Source organism: Zeus faber (genome assembly GCF_960531495.2).
Source record: "Zeus faber genome assembly, chromosome: 16".
In the NCBI taxonomy this organism is placed as follows: domain Eukaryota; kingdom Metazoa; phylum Chordata; class Actinopteri; order Zeiformes; family Zeidae; genus Zeus; species Zeus faber.
The window spans coordinates 5,774,129-5,788,081 of NC_137202.1; the positions used below are offsets into that span (position 1 = coordinate 5,774,129).

The 13,953-nt window shown below is 41.8% G+C and overlaps 3 protein-coding genes across 4 annotated transcripts in view; 2 read left to right on the forward strand and 1 right to left on the reverse strand.

Annotated features, from left to right (window-relative positions):
* Window positions 1-291: 291 nt before the first annotated feature.
* Window positions 292-6,569, forward strand: sar1ab (secretion associated, Ras related GTPase 1Ab). Of its 2 annotated transcripts, XM_080016338.1 has the most exons (7): window positions 292-352; window positions 1,840-1,908; window positions 3,767-3,886; window positions 4,002-4,067; window positions 4,421-4,524; window positions 4,630-4,761; window positions 5,272-6,569. In XM_080016338.1, the coding sequence occupies exons 2-7, from the start codon at window positions 1,851-1,853 to the stop codon at window positions 5,386-5,388; spliced, it is 597 nt and encodes a 198-aa protein (XP_079872464.1). In that variant the 5' UTR covers window positions 292-352; window positions 1,840-1,850; the 3' UTR covers window positions 5,389-6,569. The 2 variants fall into 2 exon arrangements, with proteins under 2 accessions (XP_079872464.1, XP_079872463.1); XM_080016337.1 differs by having other exon boundaries at window positions 4,421-4,761.
* Window positions 6,570-7,049: 480 nt separating this feature from the next.
* tysnd1 (trypsin like peroxisomal matrix peptidase 1) lies at window positions 7,050-9,637 on the forward strand. The gene is made up of 4 exons (XM_080016332.1): window positions 7,050-8,191; window positions 8,382-8,512; window positions 8,677-8,862; window positions 8,972-9,637. The coding sequence occupies exons 1-4, from the start codon at window positions 7,140-7,142 to the stop codon at window positions 9,172-9,174; spliced, it is 1,572 nt and encodes a 523-aa protein (XP_079872458.1). The 5' UTR covers window positions 7,050-7,139; the 3' UTR covers window positions 9,175-9,637.
* Window positions 9,638-13,702: 4,065 nt separating this feature from the next.
* The window catches only part of spock2 (SPARC (osteonectin), cwcv and kazal like domains proteoglycan 2), a gene marked incomplete at both ends in the record, with an annotated part of 28,726 nt that continues 28,475 nt past the window's right edge, over window positions 13,703-13,953 (reverse strand). Inside the window, one exon of the mRNA XM_080017012.1 lies at window positions 13,703-13,848. Coding sequence (XP_079873138.1) covers window positions 13,703-13,848 — 146 coding nt within the window. The remainder of the gene's footprint in view (window positions 13,849-13,953) is intronic.

Sequence of the window (13,953 nt, forward strand, 5' to 3'; positions counted from 1 at the left end):
GCCAGCGCACTTCTATTTCAACAAGTGATGACCTTTTTTTAAACTCGTAAAAAGTATAATATGGCGCCACCTAGTGGTCACTTCACCCGTCATACGTTTAGATGTTTTTTCTTTGGGAGAAATGACACGTTTATTATGTTTTTATGATGCGTTCAGTCCGTCATAGTGTCACGGCAGTTTTTCCCTTTTCCATAATAAAGTTTCATATGAAGCCAGCGCGACATGTGACGTAGCAGCCCCCCCCTACCACCCGACCCCCGAGTCAAATCTCCTAAATAACAGTGACGCACTTCCGGTGAGCTGTCAAACGCGCATCTGTCAATCGACGGCAAAAGCTTGGACCAAAAACAAGGTAGAATTTAAGGCACAAACGAAACAACTTTAGCATCGCGACAAAGCCCGAAGCAGAACTAAAAAGAAAACAACCAAATATGTCATCGTTTGATTCTGTTTATGTATTTTTTTTTAAGGTTTGCAGCTTTTTATTTTACTTTCAACGAGACTTCGTGCGTGAGTGAACGCGGCGTTTACGAAGTGATCCAAACGGTCGGTTGTTGTTGTGTCTTTCCAGTTATCCTGCTTCGTGTACTGCACACTGTACTGTACAGTAACTACACTCCATTAACAGCTATTCACTGTAATCATGATCTGTGGTGGAATAAGTACTCAGACCTTTTGATGAAGTAAAAGTATAAATACCCTGACACAAAAGTACTCCACTACTAGTAAAAGTCAAGGTAGGCCTACAATGACATTACTTATGAAGTACAAGTGTATACGTGAATCTGAAATGTACTTGAAAGTATTGATACAACAATATTTTCTGATATAACAGTACTTTCTGGTATAACAGTACTTTCTGATATAACAATACTTTCTGATATAACAATACTTTCTGGTATAACAGTACTTTCTGATATAACAATACTTTCTGGTATAACGGTACTTTCTGATATAGCAATACTTTCTGGTGTAACAGCTCTAACACAGGACTACCCAATGTGGTTGGTTCAGTGGATCAGTACCTCTTGCTTTTGATTTACATATAAGTCCTGTTTTATTTTCATTGTGTTGTTTTTTAGAACTTTAAAGGGCCACTGTGTCAAGTAATAGGTGTAAAATATTGGCTTTGAAATGTGGTGGAGTGAGAAAAAATTGAATGTCTATATACTTAAGAAAGAGTACAGATACTTGAAAAATGCTCTCGGGTGCAATAACAAAGTACTTCATTACTTTCCACCATGCACAGATAATTGGTACACACAACATAGTTACACCCCGAACAGGTGCGTGTGTGTGCTTGTGTGTGCTTGTGTGTGTGTGTGTGTGTGTGTGTGTGTGTGTGGGAGTGAGATCGAATGTCAAAGTCACAACTTGTTATAAAAATAGTTTCAGCAGGAACTCCGAGACTCCAGATACTGGGAGCCAGGAAGTATACCAAAGTGATGTCACTTCATGGAGGAGTTGGTTGATTCTGTTCCTTTCGGGGCTTTTGCGATTAGGCCATCACATAGGGCTTAGCTACACATACCAGGAGAAAAGTAATCCTTGGTCAGGGGGGGTGAAAAAGTTTGAAGAACAAGCCTCAACTGTAGATTTCATAATGACACACACAGACCTGACATGAGATTTTTGATTTATTTTTGATATGTTTGCTTTGCTGGGTCTCCTTTATGACTTTTCAAATATAAGCAGTCGAGTTATACACTTACATAAGTCACTAACATTGAGGCTCGAAGAAGGTCTTTTCTATAAATATAGTGATAATCCATGTGCTAAAGCTTATGTCCTTATTCTATCCTGTTACTGTAAATAATATGTTTAACATCTGTTTTACAGAGAGAAGAAACATGTCTTTTATATTTAATTGGATCTACAGAGGTTTCAGCAGTGTCTTACAGCTACTAGGTACAGTGTTTTTACTTTCACACTAATAATTATGTCACAGTATAACCATTGTGGAGTACATAAAGTGGTATATTCACGCCACACACACACACACACACACACACACACACACACACACACACACACACACACACACACACACACACACACACACACACACACACACACACACACACATACACCTACTTTCCAAACCAATTCCAAATAGAAATATAGCTACAGATTCAAGATTCAAGAGGTTTATTTGTCACATTTCACTGCATATATGTGTGAAAGTATGTATATGTATGTGACAGGCAGCAATACATGGGGTCAAGTTTATTCCTTCGAGCTACGTGTTACAGTTTTTTGGTTTCCGTGACATGCATCAAGTTACAAAAGTTACAAACATCGTGAACTTACTTCCGGACCAATCAAAGTGGACTTATGTCTGCATGTTTCTCTTCTGGCGTTCAGTTTAAATATTCAAGAAGAAGAGTGTTTTAAGAATTTTGATCGTTCCTGGGTACCAGTCATTTTAGTGGTGACTTTTTTCCTGGAATTACATTTTCAGTAAGTTACGTTTCCATGCGACAAAAGTTGTGGTATTTCTGTGAGAATTTACCACGTCACGGCTTCTATTTTTCCGACGCTTCACTGGATCTCGAACGCATCACTCACTTGTGCATTATAGTGGACTCGCCTCGGTGTGGTCACAAGTTTTTGTGGACTACTGTTTTTCGTGGTTTTCATTAATCCGGAAAAGTAAAAGGGACCACGGAGATAAAATCTACATCTACAAGGTAAGAAGGTACATAAACATATACACACAAATGCATAGTTTGTAATCTCTAACCACTACAGAGCGATGGAGTTTGCACGGTACACTGGACACGTTGGCAATGTACATTCTAAATCAGAACCCGCACATTTATAGTAAATAGTATAAAGCATCTTACTCAAAAATCTCATCTCGTTCAGTTTGTTTACGAATGGTGGCATGTCAGTCAAGCACGACCAGCTGAATACTAGAGGTCAAATTTGGTCAGTTTTTCACAATTTTTTCCTCTTGTTGATCAATTTGGATGAAACTTAAACCACGAGATGTTTGTGACAGACCGGTTCAAACGCGTAAACAGTGTTCGTAGCTTCTGCCGTTCTTTTGTTTCAAATAGTTTTTGGATTTAAAAATTCTGAGGATTTTTGAATTTCTGAACAATTACAATAACAATTGTCCTTAATTGTTAACAATAAAAATGTCCTTAATTAGGGGTCCCGCCTGCAGGGCTGGATTCCTATTTTGTTCAGGATTATACACAGATTCTGTGTTGTCAACAGCATTTTTTAAGAATTCTTCCCAACAGTAATTGACAGATAACTAAACTATAAAAACATGTTTTCACTTCTTTTTGGTTTGCTTTCCAGAAAAACCTAACACAGAAATTTAACAAGGAGATCAAATTTATTGTGAAAAAAAGGATATATTACTGATTTTTAATAACCCAAGTTACTCAGCCGAGGAAAAATACTATTATTCTGGCCGAATATTACATTTAAAAAGATCACGTTGCCGTCATATTGTTTGGAGATTCTGATTTAAATTTGAATTTGGCAACTATTGTAAATGTAAAAAAATACAAATAAAATCAAATTGAATACCCACATTTAATGAGGATAATTAGCAACCCTAGTGTTTTAGTGTCTTTTAGCCTTGTTTTTTAATTATTAGTATTTTTCATAACTGATATGTGTATGATTTGTGTTTTGCATTTTGCTACGATCTTTGGTTTAAACAAAAACAATTTCACTCTAAAAATATGGCACTCTGCGAATTGCCCTGTTTAACATGGTATAAAATGTTATATTTCATCTTTTCCAGGGTTGTACAAGAAGACTGGAAAGCTGGTGTTTCTTGGACTGGACAATGCTGGAAAAACAACGCTGCTGCACATGCTGAGAGACGACAGGCTAGGACAGCACGTGCCAACGCTGCATCCAAGTATTTAAAATTTTAAGATTTCTTCTTCCTCACTGATAGTACCAGTGGATATCACAAGTACAAATATTAATTATCTAATGTTTAGTATAATTTATTTCCTTCATTCTGTTCTCAGCGTCTGAGGAATTGACTATTGCTGGAATGACCTTCACTACATTTGATCTTGGTGGTCATACACAAGGTGATGAAGCAGGAAAGTTTGAACATTTCAAAAAATATATTGGTTTTGGGATCACGTCCTGCCATTTCAAGGTCGTAGTTAAAGACTGATTTTTATATATTTATCTTCCGGCTATTTGTGTTTATTTGGCACTTATTTATGGATAAATATACTTTATTTTTTAACTGAATTTAAATTTTCATTTTTTCATTTTTCTTCAGCCTGTTAAGCTTCTTTTTTTTTTAAATGCTAATCGTCTGTAGAAACGTAATAATTCTCACCACGACAACTTCTTTGTATATTTAAATGCACCTGGCGGAATTAACTCACTCTGATTCCGATTCTGATTCTGACGTCGTCCAAATCTCGAACAGCACGACGAATTTGGAAGAACTACCTCCCAGCGATAAACGGTATCGTCTACATGGTGGATTGCGCCGATCACGAGCGACTGGCGGAGGCTAAAGTTGAACTCGACGTGAGTTGTTTCCTTGTAGTTTTTGCGTCAACAGAGGGGGCGGGGCGTCCTTGGCGAGACTGTTCCGCTCCGTGTCCCCTCCGTGCTGACTCTTCCCATCTCCAGGCGCTGTTGACGGATGACACCATCTCCAACGTCCCCGTCCTCATCCTGGGGAATAAGATTGACCGCCCGGAGGCCGTCAGCGAGGACACTCTGCGGGGAATGTTTGGTCTGTACGGCCACACGACTGGAAAGGTACGCACCGGATGTGTCTCCCCACAAACACATACAGTACCTCAACAGTGTGTGTAGTACACCGAGTCATGATTACAGAAATGTTTTTTCAAAAGTGGAAAAATACTGCCTGAGGATGAGTACAGAAGATTTCAAGGCCTTGAAAAAAAGAAAAGAAAAGAATGTGTCATATGCAAACTAACGTAGTTTATAGTTAACGAGGTGGAGCAGTCACATTCATTTGTCGCTTTTGTTGCCTATTCACAGGGTAACATTGGCAGAAAGGTTCACAACTAATGAAAAAAAAAAACAATAATGAAAACAAATAATGAAAGTAAACAAAAATATGAACAAATTGTATTATTTTCAATGTACTAAAGAAAATAATAACCCCTGTCTCTCGCCCCCCCCGTCCCTCCCCATCTAACAACATTCCCAGTGCACTCTTTTTTTCATTTTTCTTTATCTTTCATTTTCTCGCTGGTTGGGATACATTTTTTTTTATTAACTTTTTTTGTTTATACGTTTCAGGGTACCGTGTCACTCAAGGACTTGAATTTAAGGCCAATGGAGGTCTTCATGTGCAGTGTGCTCAAAAGGCAGGGATACGGAGATGGTTTCCGCTGGCTCTCCCAGTATATTGACTGATCAAGTGCTGTTTTTATTTTTTTGGCCTTCCTTGCCATTTTGTCTATGCATACAGTACATGAAGACACCTGACCCAAAACTGCCTGGTGGAAGCATATAACGCTCAAGTTCTATATTTATTTTATTTTTTGTTTTGCGTTTGGCTGTTTGAACTGAAATTTCCATAGAATGTTGGTGCATTAATATACCCTGTTTATACCTATTTTCTGACATTCATTCATTTTTAAGGAATTCCAACTCTACTTTTCAGATGAATGTCATGTCAAAGAATTATTTTTTCTGAATTAGCTCTGCCCCATTAATCCTCATTTTGGAATTCGCTCTTCCTAATATCCGAGTGTCAGACCTCCACTTAGAACGCAACATTGGTGTGAGCCACTTACTGAACAAGTGGTATTTTTAGTGATTGGTGTTGGTTACAGAGTAGGTCTGTCTGCTTAACAGTTGTTCACTAACTGTGCCTTGGTGAAGTTGCAATGGAGCTAATAAGCACTCTGAAAACATTCAAATCTGCCCATCCAGGTGAAAGATAATATTTTATTTTTCCTCTTAAATGGCAGTTATCATAATGTGCCATTGAATCATTTGGAATAACTCAATTGTTTCCATTTTCACTGTAACAAAATGATTGGTTCAGTGATCGTAGCCTTAATTCTTAATTTTGAGATATTCAGCGTTTTTGACAGATCTTTTATTGCTGAAGGATTAACCACTAAGTTGATTTTAAAGATTGAAACCATAGGTTCATATACAGTACTTGATGTGCAATTGAGATTTTATATTGTTCAGAACACTAAAGAGTATTCTGCCATTGCATGATAAATTAATATAATTATATGACCTCTAGGATGTAAGTAATGAGGATGCCTTGTCTACTTTTTACTGTGAAATAACCTAAGTACTTTGTGACTATATTGGCTGCCCCATACATGTAGTCATGATATGAGAGTACTTGGGTAGTATTGAGAAATATGGCATGGATGTGCATACAATTAACACGAAATGCAGCAATATACATTGTTTTGTAAATAATGCATATTTATTACATTTATAGAATATAAGCAAAAATGGACGGCGCTCCAGAGCTCGGCCGGGAAATCAGCTCCCAAGTGATGGGCAGTAAACACAAGGTTGAAAACAAGGTCAATTTCAAGCACAATAAATACTTTTGATCTTTTTAATTGGTCCCCTGGGTGTTGTTTACTGTGATACACAACATGTATTTATTTATGGATGTATTATTAATAAAACGCATGTTTTAATAACCATGTAACAATTAAGATTTGCATCATCATCATCATATTATTATTATTATTATTATTATTATTTATTATTTATTATTAATTATTATTATTATTATTATTATTATTATTATTGTTATTATTATTATTATTATTATTATTGTGTGTACATTTTAAATTGGATAATCAACGCCGAATGGGGACCGGATGACAAAACGAGCCATTCAAGCCTACGGACCTACACACTGGCTTCCTATTGGTTCAGAGCTCCAAACGCTGAACCATCTGATTGGACGACTCGCTTTCCATACGTTTCGTCCTCTTTCCTCGGAGCGAATCAAACGCGACCAGGAAATTAGGAGCCGGGCGGTGTGTAAACACAAGGCAGCCGCCTCGTCCCGAAGCACGTCTACACACTTTCTAAGCGCAAAAACACAACAACTTCAGGTGCAGCCGCCGCCGGTTTCGTCCTCGTTTTCAGTTTGTTGGACCCGTGCGTAAAATCAGGCGATGGAGCGGCTGGAGAAGTCGTGCTGTGTGGTGACCGTGTCCGAGGCCGCTTCAGGCCACCGGTCCGCCAGCTGCAGCGGCCTCATATTCAACCACAGGACCGGGATGCTCATCTGCAGCGGTGTCCTGTTCTCCGGTTTCATCGGCGCTACGGCGCTCCACAGTAGGTGTTTGTCGCCAGACAAAATAACCCAGAAGCTGGACATCCGCGTGAGTTTCCCTGCACAGGCAGGACTTCGAGCCGGCCAGTGTGCTCAGGGAGCGGCCACGGCCTCAGGGCTCAGCTCCGCGCCTCAAAACCAAGCCGCGGCCGAGCTGCGGATGCTGGTCAACTGTCTGGAGTTCAGGAGGGCCTCCCAGAGGATTTTCCAAGAGTCTGATGAATGGCGTTTCCAAGGGAACGAGGAGGATGAGGGGCTGCTCAGGGACTCCAGGCTCCTCAGCTGGTTCGCTGTGCTTCAGACAGGTTTCGAGTTCGTTGACGTGTGCACGGAATCCATCCCCTGTGCGCAAAGCGCGTCCATCTACAAGGGAGGCAGCGTCGTGGCGTGCGGCACGCCATTTGGGTCTCTCTGTACCGACCTCTTCTCCAACACCCTGAGCCGGGGGATTGTCAGTAACCTGGCGGGGGAGGACAACGACGTGATCCTGACCGATGCCCGCTGCCTGCCGGGGACAGAGGGCGGTGGGCTTTTTCTGATAGAAGGCAGCCGCGTGTACCTCACTGGCGTGATTGTGTCTCCGCTGTGCTGGAAAGGGGCCGAGTGGATTGGGCTCACCCTGGTCTGTTCGGTGGAGTCCATCATCAGGAACATATTGTGCTGCGTGAAAACTGAAGATCCACAGAGAGACATCTGCCTCCATCGTGGATCACCACGCCTCCACCCAATCAACAATGCCCTCGCCACTGAGAAATATCCCACCGTGTGTTTGGTAGATAGTGGACCCTTCTGGGGGTCTGGAGTGGTGGTCTCCTCTCGTCTGGTTCTTACCTGTCGCCATGTTGTCGGTGGAAAGAGATCCGTCACTGTCAGGTTCTATCTCAAGGATAGGTGGTTACAATTTTCTGTTCATTGTCTTTTTTTATTATTAACCGATTTTTACCATTGGGCCTGTGCTATTTAGATGTCAGAAGCACCACTTCCATCACGTACAGTATTGTGTTCCCTTTGCAAATCACAGTCATTTCAGTTGTCTTGTTTTGTGTTATATCTTACATTTCTTTTAAATGTTCTCGTTAAGGTTCCATGATGTCGTGGGTAATGTGCTGTTTTCCACTCAAACATCTTCATCTTATGATTTGGCCGTGGTACAGCTGAGAGACCTTGCCCCAGAGCTAGTGGTCCCACGGTTGGCCAATTCCTTTCAGCTAGGTAGGACATTAAGCTAAAGGGCCCTTGGAGAAATTTATTTTTTCATGAATTAAATTTCATTGTTGAGGTTTAGTTTTTTGATGTGTGCAGATTTTTATTAGTCACAGATCACTACTAAGGGCCGACATTTGACCAATTTTTAACATGTTTCTCTCTCTGACTAGGTGAGGATGTTGTCGTGCTGGGCTACGGGGCATTGGGGCGCAGGTGTGGTCCCTCCCTCACCAATGGAATCCTCTCCAAGGCCATCACCTGGAAGCAGCAGCCTGTGATGCTGCAGACCACCTGTGCAGTGCAGGCAGGGGCCAGCGGGGGCGCCGTGCTACGCAAACACTCTGGGGAGGTGCTGGGTAAGATTTCAAACAGCGGACAGAAGGAAGCATCGCCCTCTTTGATCAGCGGGGGGCACTTGTTGTCCATGGGAAATATCTATGTTGCTGATGAGTCACTGTATTTCAGGTATCGTGTCCAGCAATACCAAGGACCTTGCTGCCAAAATCACATACCCACACCTCAACTTCAGTGTTCCAGCCACTGTGTTCCACCCTCTGCTGCAGCGTTTCAAACATACACAGGATGTGAAGGTTTTCAGGGTTTTGGACACGACAGAAGAAGAAGTCGGGAAAATTTGGAGGTTACAAGGTGCTCAAAGCAAACTCTAAAGAGAACACTATACCCCGTTTAGTGGTGATGTGATTGAGAAATATCAATTTCTTTTACCTTCAAGAGGTTTACTCGTCACGTACATACTTTCATACATATATGCAGTCATATCATGGCGCAACTGGAAATACCTCATCAGGGAATATGAATTTCATTCTGCCATGTTTTGTGCCATTGTCAGTGATTCTCCACTGTACAATTCTGCTCCCCGTTACAACTGTAGTATCGCACATTATGGTGTAACTCAGTAACACTTCTAGTAAAAGCTGCAATAGTCTTTTTTTTAAATGTTATTTCTGATCTAACACTCGATAGCGTTCAGCGAATGTGGTGTTTTGTCAAGGAGTCATCTAAACGTTTGAAATGAAGATGAGCTACATTCATAAGATATAATGGTGTTGGACAATCTAATGATGTTTCCGAATTGATTGTAAACTTATGATATTCAAATTATAATTTTTAAGCACAAATAAAATCACCAAAAGGTAATTTTTTTTGTGTTATTATTGTGCTTTGTGTCAAGTACACATATGAACAGGCCATAATACTACATGTTGGTTCCTAATTCTTTCATATAAAAGCATGACATTAACTGGCTGATACAAGAAACACCAAGAGCCAAATTTCAAGCTTTTCTCATTTACTATCAAGATCCTTGAAACTAGTGGCTCTCAACATGGGGTCTGCGGACCACCAGGGGTCCTCTAAGAGGCTCCAGTGGGTCCCCAGCAAGATGATTACTAGTTATTGATGTTATGTTACTGTTATTTAATTTACAATATATATATCAGCACTGTCAGAGAATGTTCAATAATGACCACTTTGGATCCGGTTTAGTGTTCAGTGTTTCAGTCTCCGTAGCCACATTATAGATGGGTACCGACGTTTTGGAATAAATCATATCTAACAGTCGAGATTTTCTCGGATTGTGGTCCCAGAGACAAAATTGAGGGCCTTTTGATATGAAAAACATTTGAGAATCACTGCTCTAGACCCTACTTATATTATCGCTGTAGCAAGAGCAAGGCATTTTTACAGAATGGTTTTGGAGCACTCGCATCAAAACAGGCGTGCGTAGTAAATCAGCAATCTTTTGGGGCCGTTGTTTCTTTGTGGTGGTGTGTGGGGGCTGGACATAAGGCCAGGGATGCGGAAAGGCTCACCCCGCTAGAGAGGAAGGATCGCTCAGTCATGGAGGTAAAGCCTGGGTTCCGTAGAGGCTGCAGCACAGGAACAAGGAGGGAATTACCTGAGCTACATCTCTGCCAAAACCTCCACCCTCCTCAGCTGCTCCGGCTGTGGAGACCCTGCAGCCTCCGCAGGGCTTCAAACGCTCGTGTGATCCAGCTGCCAACAGTCTGTGCCTGGCTTTGAGCTGTGAACCAGGCTTGCCCGATGGCTTCGCAGGCCCGTTTCAAAACCCGCTAAGGCAAAAATGACACTTGGAAAATCCTTCCGTGACAACTGCACTGCACTTACCTCCAACCTACAACCTGCGTAATCTTCACTTCATAATCATCCTATTCTGACAAATGCACCTTATCCACACTCTCCCTCCAACCTGCGCTCAATTTAGACACCAAACCTGTTTATAATCACATAAGCCATCTCATGTTTTGTATTGTATTTGATGCTTGTACATTTCTAATTAATTCAGCGGACCGTCTGGAGTGTTATGATATGAATAATCCTTCTCTTATTCTGGATTGTACTATTTATTTTTTTCCATCTGCATTAATTATATAACATAAGGTCGGCTGTTTCCAACCTTTTTGTCTTCAGAGACCCCCTAAATCAAACCTGATTCGATCCCATCCCCCTATTTAAAAGACAAACTTTTTTTTCAGGTATTTATTAGCAGTTGTTTTTGTCTGAATGGGTTCTCTTTTCATGCTAGAGAGAGCAAGGACTTTAGGGAATACAATACACACATGGTCATTGATTTTGTTACAATTTCCAATTTAAATATTGATTTTTGAACCATTATTTGACTATTAGGAAACACGCCTCAAGTTGTCCAGCTCCCCAGGTTGGGAATTGCTGATCTCACGAGATTTTTCCATGGTTTATTGTTGGCAAAAGACTGTGTGTTTAAACTCATTTAATGCACCCGCAAGCACCTGCTCGTATTAGAATGGCCTGTGTTTACCAAGTGGAAAGAGGATACTCTGTATAATATGTTGACAGTTTACAGGTTGCAGCAAAATCATTGGTCCCTCTGGGCTCGCACAGAGAGACGCTGTCCAAATCTGTTATTTCCCCTCAGCAGAAGATTGTTATTAACTTGGCAAGGAAACCCACTGAACGCAAGCATGTTTACAGCCTAGCCGAATGGAATATTACTGAAACTAAGCTCTTTTCTCACCGAAATGTGAACCTGAAGCATGGCATTCCTGCAGGATCGGTTACCGAGAACAGATTCAGGGCCAGAGATGCTCAGGACGTGTACACAGGATCCCATATCCCCCTCTGTCCCCGCCGTTCAACAGTTTGCAGCGGACCGTCTGGAGCGATGCCTGGAGAGGGCCGAGGAGACAGTGATTTCCGCGGTCATTGTGCTGTTAGAAGTGCTGACACGCAGACTGTAGTCGGGGTCTGGTTTTGACCGGCCTCCCATCGCCTCCGCACAAGCAGGTAAGAAAAACCCTGGAGCTGAGCTGCAGACAATGGAGCGGGTTCTCTCCAGATATGGGGCGAGGAGGGTTTTGTTTCACTTCTCTACGGCACAAAGGAACTTTGATTGGGAAAAACAACATCGAGATGGACATGGAGCAGGTCAATTGCGTTAAAAGGCGTTGATACTAAGCTGCTTTGAGTAGGATTGATGACATCTGCTGGCGGGGTGAAATAATCTCTCGTCCCCAAGGAACAATATCTTGAAATATGTTACACGAGTATCAAGTCACTTTTCTAGATACAATAAAATAAAACGTTTAAACAGATGTAGCCTGAACAATTATAACGCTAACCTGCCCTTTTTAATAGGTTATATTAGATTATAACACTCCATATCAGATCAAATAACTTATTGAAGTTGCCATCTAATGGAAAATGAATTTTCATTTTTAATACCCCATTTTGTATGAACCTACTTTTAATATTATTTAACAATTGTGGTGTGGGGGTGGTGTGATTTAAGCAGCCACTCCTATTTTGGGTCAAGTTAATTCGGCCAGGGATCAGGGGTGGCTGTATGCCTGTTGCTTGTCAGAGCAATCAATGAGCACAGGTTAAATCACCCATCACCAAACACACGCAGGAAGAGCCGTTGTCATGACAATTTTCCATCTGCTCCTGGCTTGTCACATCTTGCCACTTTCTCCAATAAACGTGTGTGTTCCCCATCACTGCCTGTCTATCTGTGTCGGCAAGCCCCTAGTTAAGCCACTCAGGTGGCATGTGGCAGGCCAAACTGCCACAACAATATTTTCTAGAAATTCACAAATATACAGTGTATATTTGTATATTTTGAATTTAAAAGCAATTTTTCCAGAGAGTTTCTCCCTGTGAATAACAACGGAGGAGTTTCCACCAAATTGAAACTACGGACACAATCAGTTCACACACCGGACTCTAAATATCACTCAAAACACTGAAAATAAAACAGCTGGAGACCAACGGAGATGTATGGTGGCCCATCTCGGCCACATAGAACAGTTTATTTGTTTTTTATTAAACACGATAATCGACCCACATCATATAATACAACACTTGAAACCATCGAGCAGGATGTTCTGCGCGTCTTCCAAGGCATTGATCAAAGGGACTAATAGGTGACAGGGAATATAACAGGTAACTGCTCTTCTGATAAACAACATTTTGTACCAGTTGAAAGCGTGACGAGTGAGAAACCTTCCAGACGAGAAGCCCTGGTGCCGCACACCAGCCAAAGCATATGACATGGGAAGGGTAAAATCCAGAGGGTTAAAATCACACTTCCGTCTCTTCCCATCCACCCTCACTTAGATTCAAAACAACGACTGATCCGGACATTTTCTTGATATTTAAACAGGATCACAGATGCCAATTTGGATGTAGTGAAAAGTCAACCTGTCGTGTCTTCCCAGATCCAAGCTGTTACACGGGGGGCGTTCCGACTAAAAAGGGCACCAAGGTATTTTCAAAGGATGAACAACTGAATTGAATTACTGGTAGTTTTCACAAAGATGAAGGGAGAAAATCCCCCGCTCTTACAACCAAACATTTCTAAATATTGATAATATCCATCCACCCTTTTCCCTCCCTTCAATAAGAACGCTGTTAAATATACAATATATTCATGAGATTATTCTCATCCCGTTTCCCAACCCCTCAACTGAGCTTTTTCAATTTCTTTATTCGTACTTTACACATGTCCTTTCCTCTACATGGAGTGTGTGTGTGTTTGTGTGTGTGTGTGTGTGTGTGTCTGTGTGTGTGTGTGTGTGTGTCCGTGTGTCCGTCTGTGGAGGAAAAGCGATGGAGGCGTTTCCCGCCCCGGTGATGTCCGACCAAGCACGGTGACCGCTCCCCCCTGTCGTTCTTATTTTACCAGATATATCCGCCGTCATCGACCTCCCCCACCTCGCCCTCTTCCTCTTCGGCCTCCTCTGCGTTCTCCTCCGCCTCCTTCTCCTCCTCGTCCTCCCATCCGACCCCGCTGCCAAAATCGCCGGAGTACGACGCCTCATCGTCTGGCAGGGAAAGTGGGAGGAAAGAAAGACGAGGATTACCTTCCGACGCCGGGCGCTATGCGGTACATTGAAATTCCACTCCGCTCGCCTCACTCCGCACTCAAC

Coding starts and splice junctions, on each gene's coding strand:
- tysnd1 (XM_080016332.1), top strand. CDS start 7,140: ATGGAGCGGCTGGAGAAGTCGTGCTGTGTGGTGACCGTGTCCGAGGCC. Junction 8,192..8,381: donor AGGTTCTATCTCAAGGATAG/GTGGTTACAATT, acceptor GTTCTCGTTAAG/GTTCCATGATGTCGTGGGTA. Junction 8,863..8,971: donor ACACTCTGGGGAGGTGCTGG/GTAAGATTTCAA, acceptor ACTGTATTTCAG/GTATCGTGTCCAGCAATACC.
- sar1ab (XM_080016337.1), top strand. CDS start 1,851: ATGTCTTTTATATTTAATTGGATCTACAGAGGTTTCAGCAGTGTCTTA. Junction 3,887..4,001: donor CGTGCCAACGCTGCATCCAA/GTATTTAAAATT, acceptor TTCTGTTCTCAG/CGTCTGAGGAATTGACTATT. Junction 4,762..5,271: donor ACGGCCACACGACTGGAAAG/GTACGCACCGGA, acceptor TATACGTTTCAG/GGTACCGTGTCACTCAAGGA.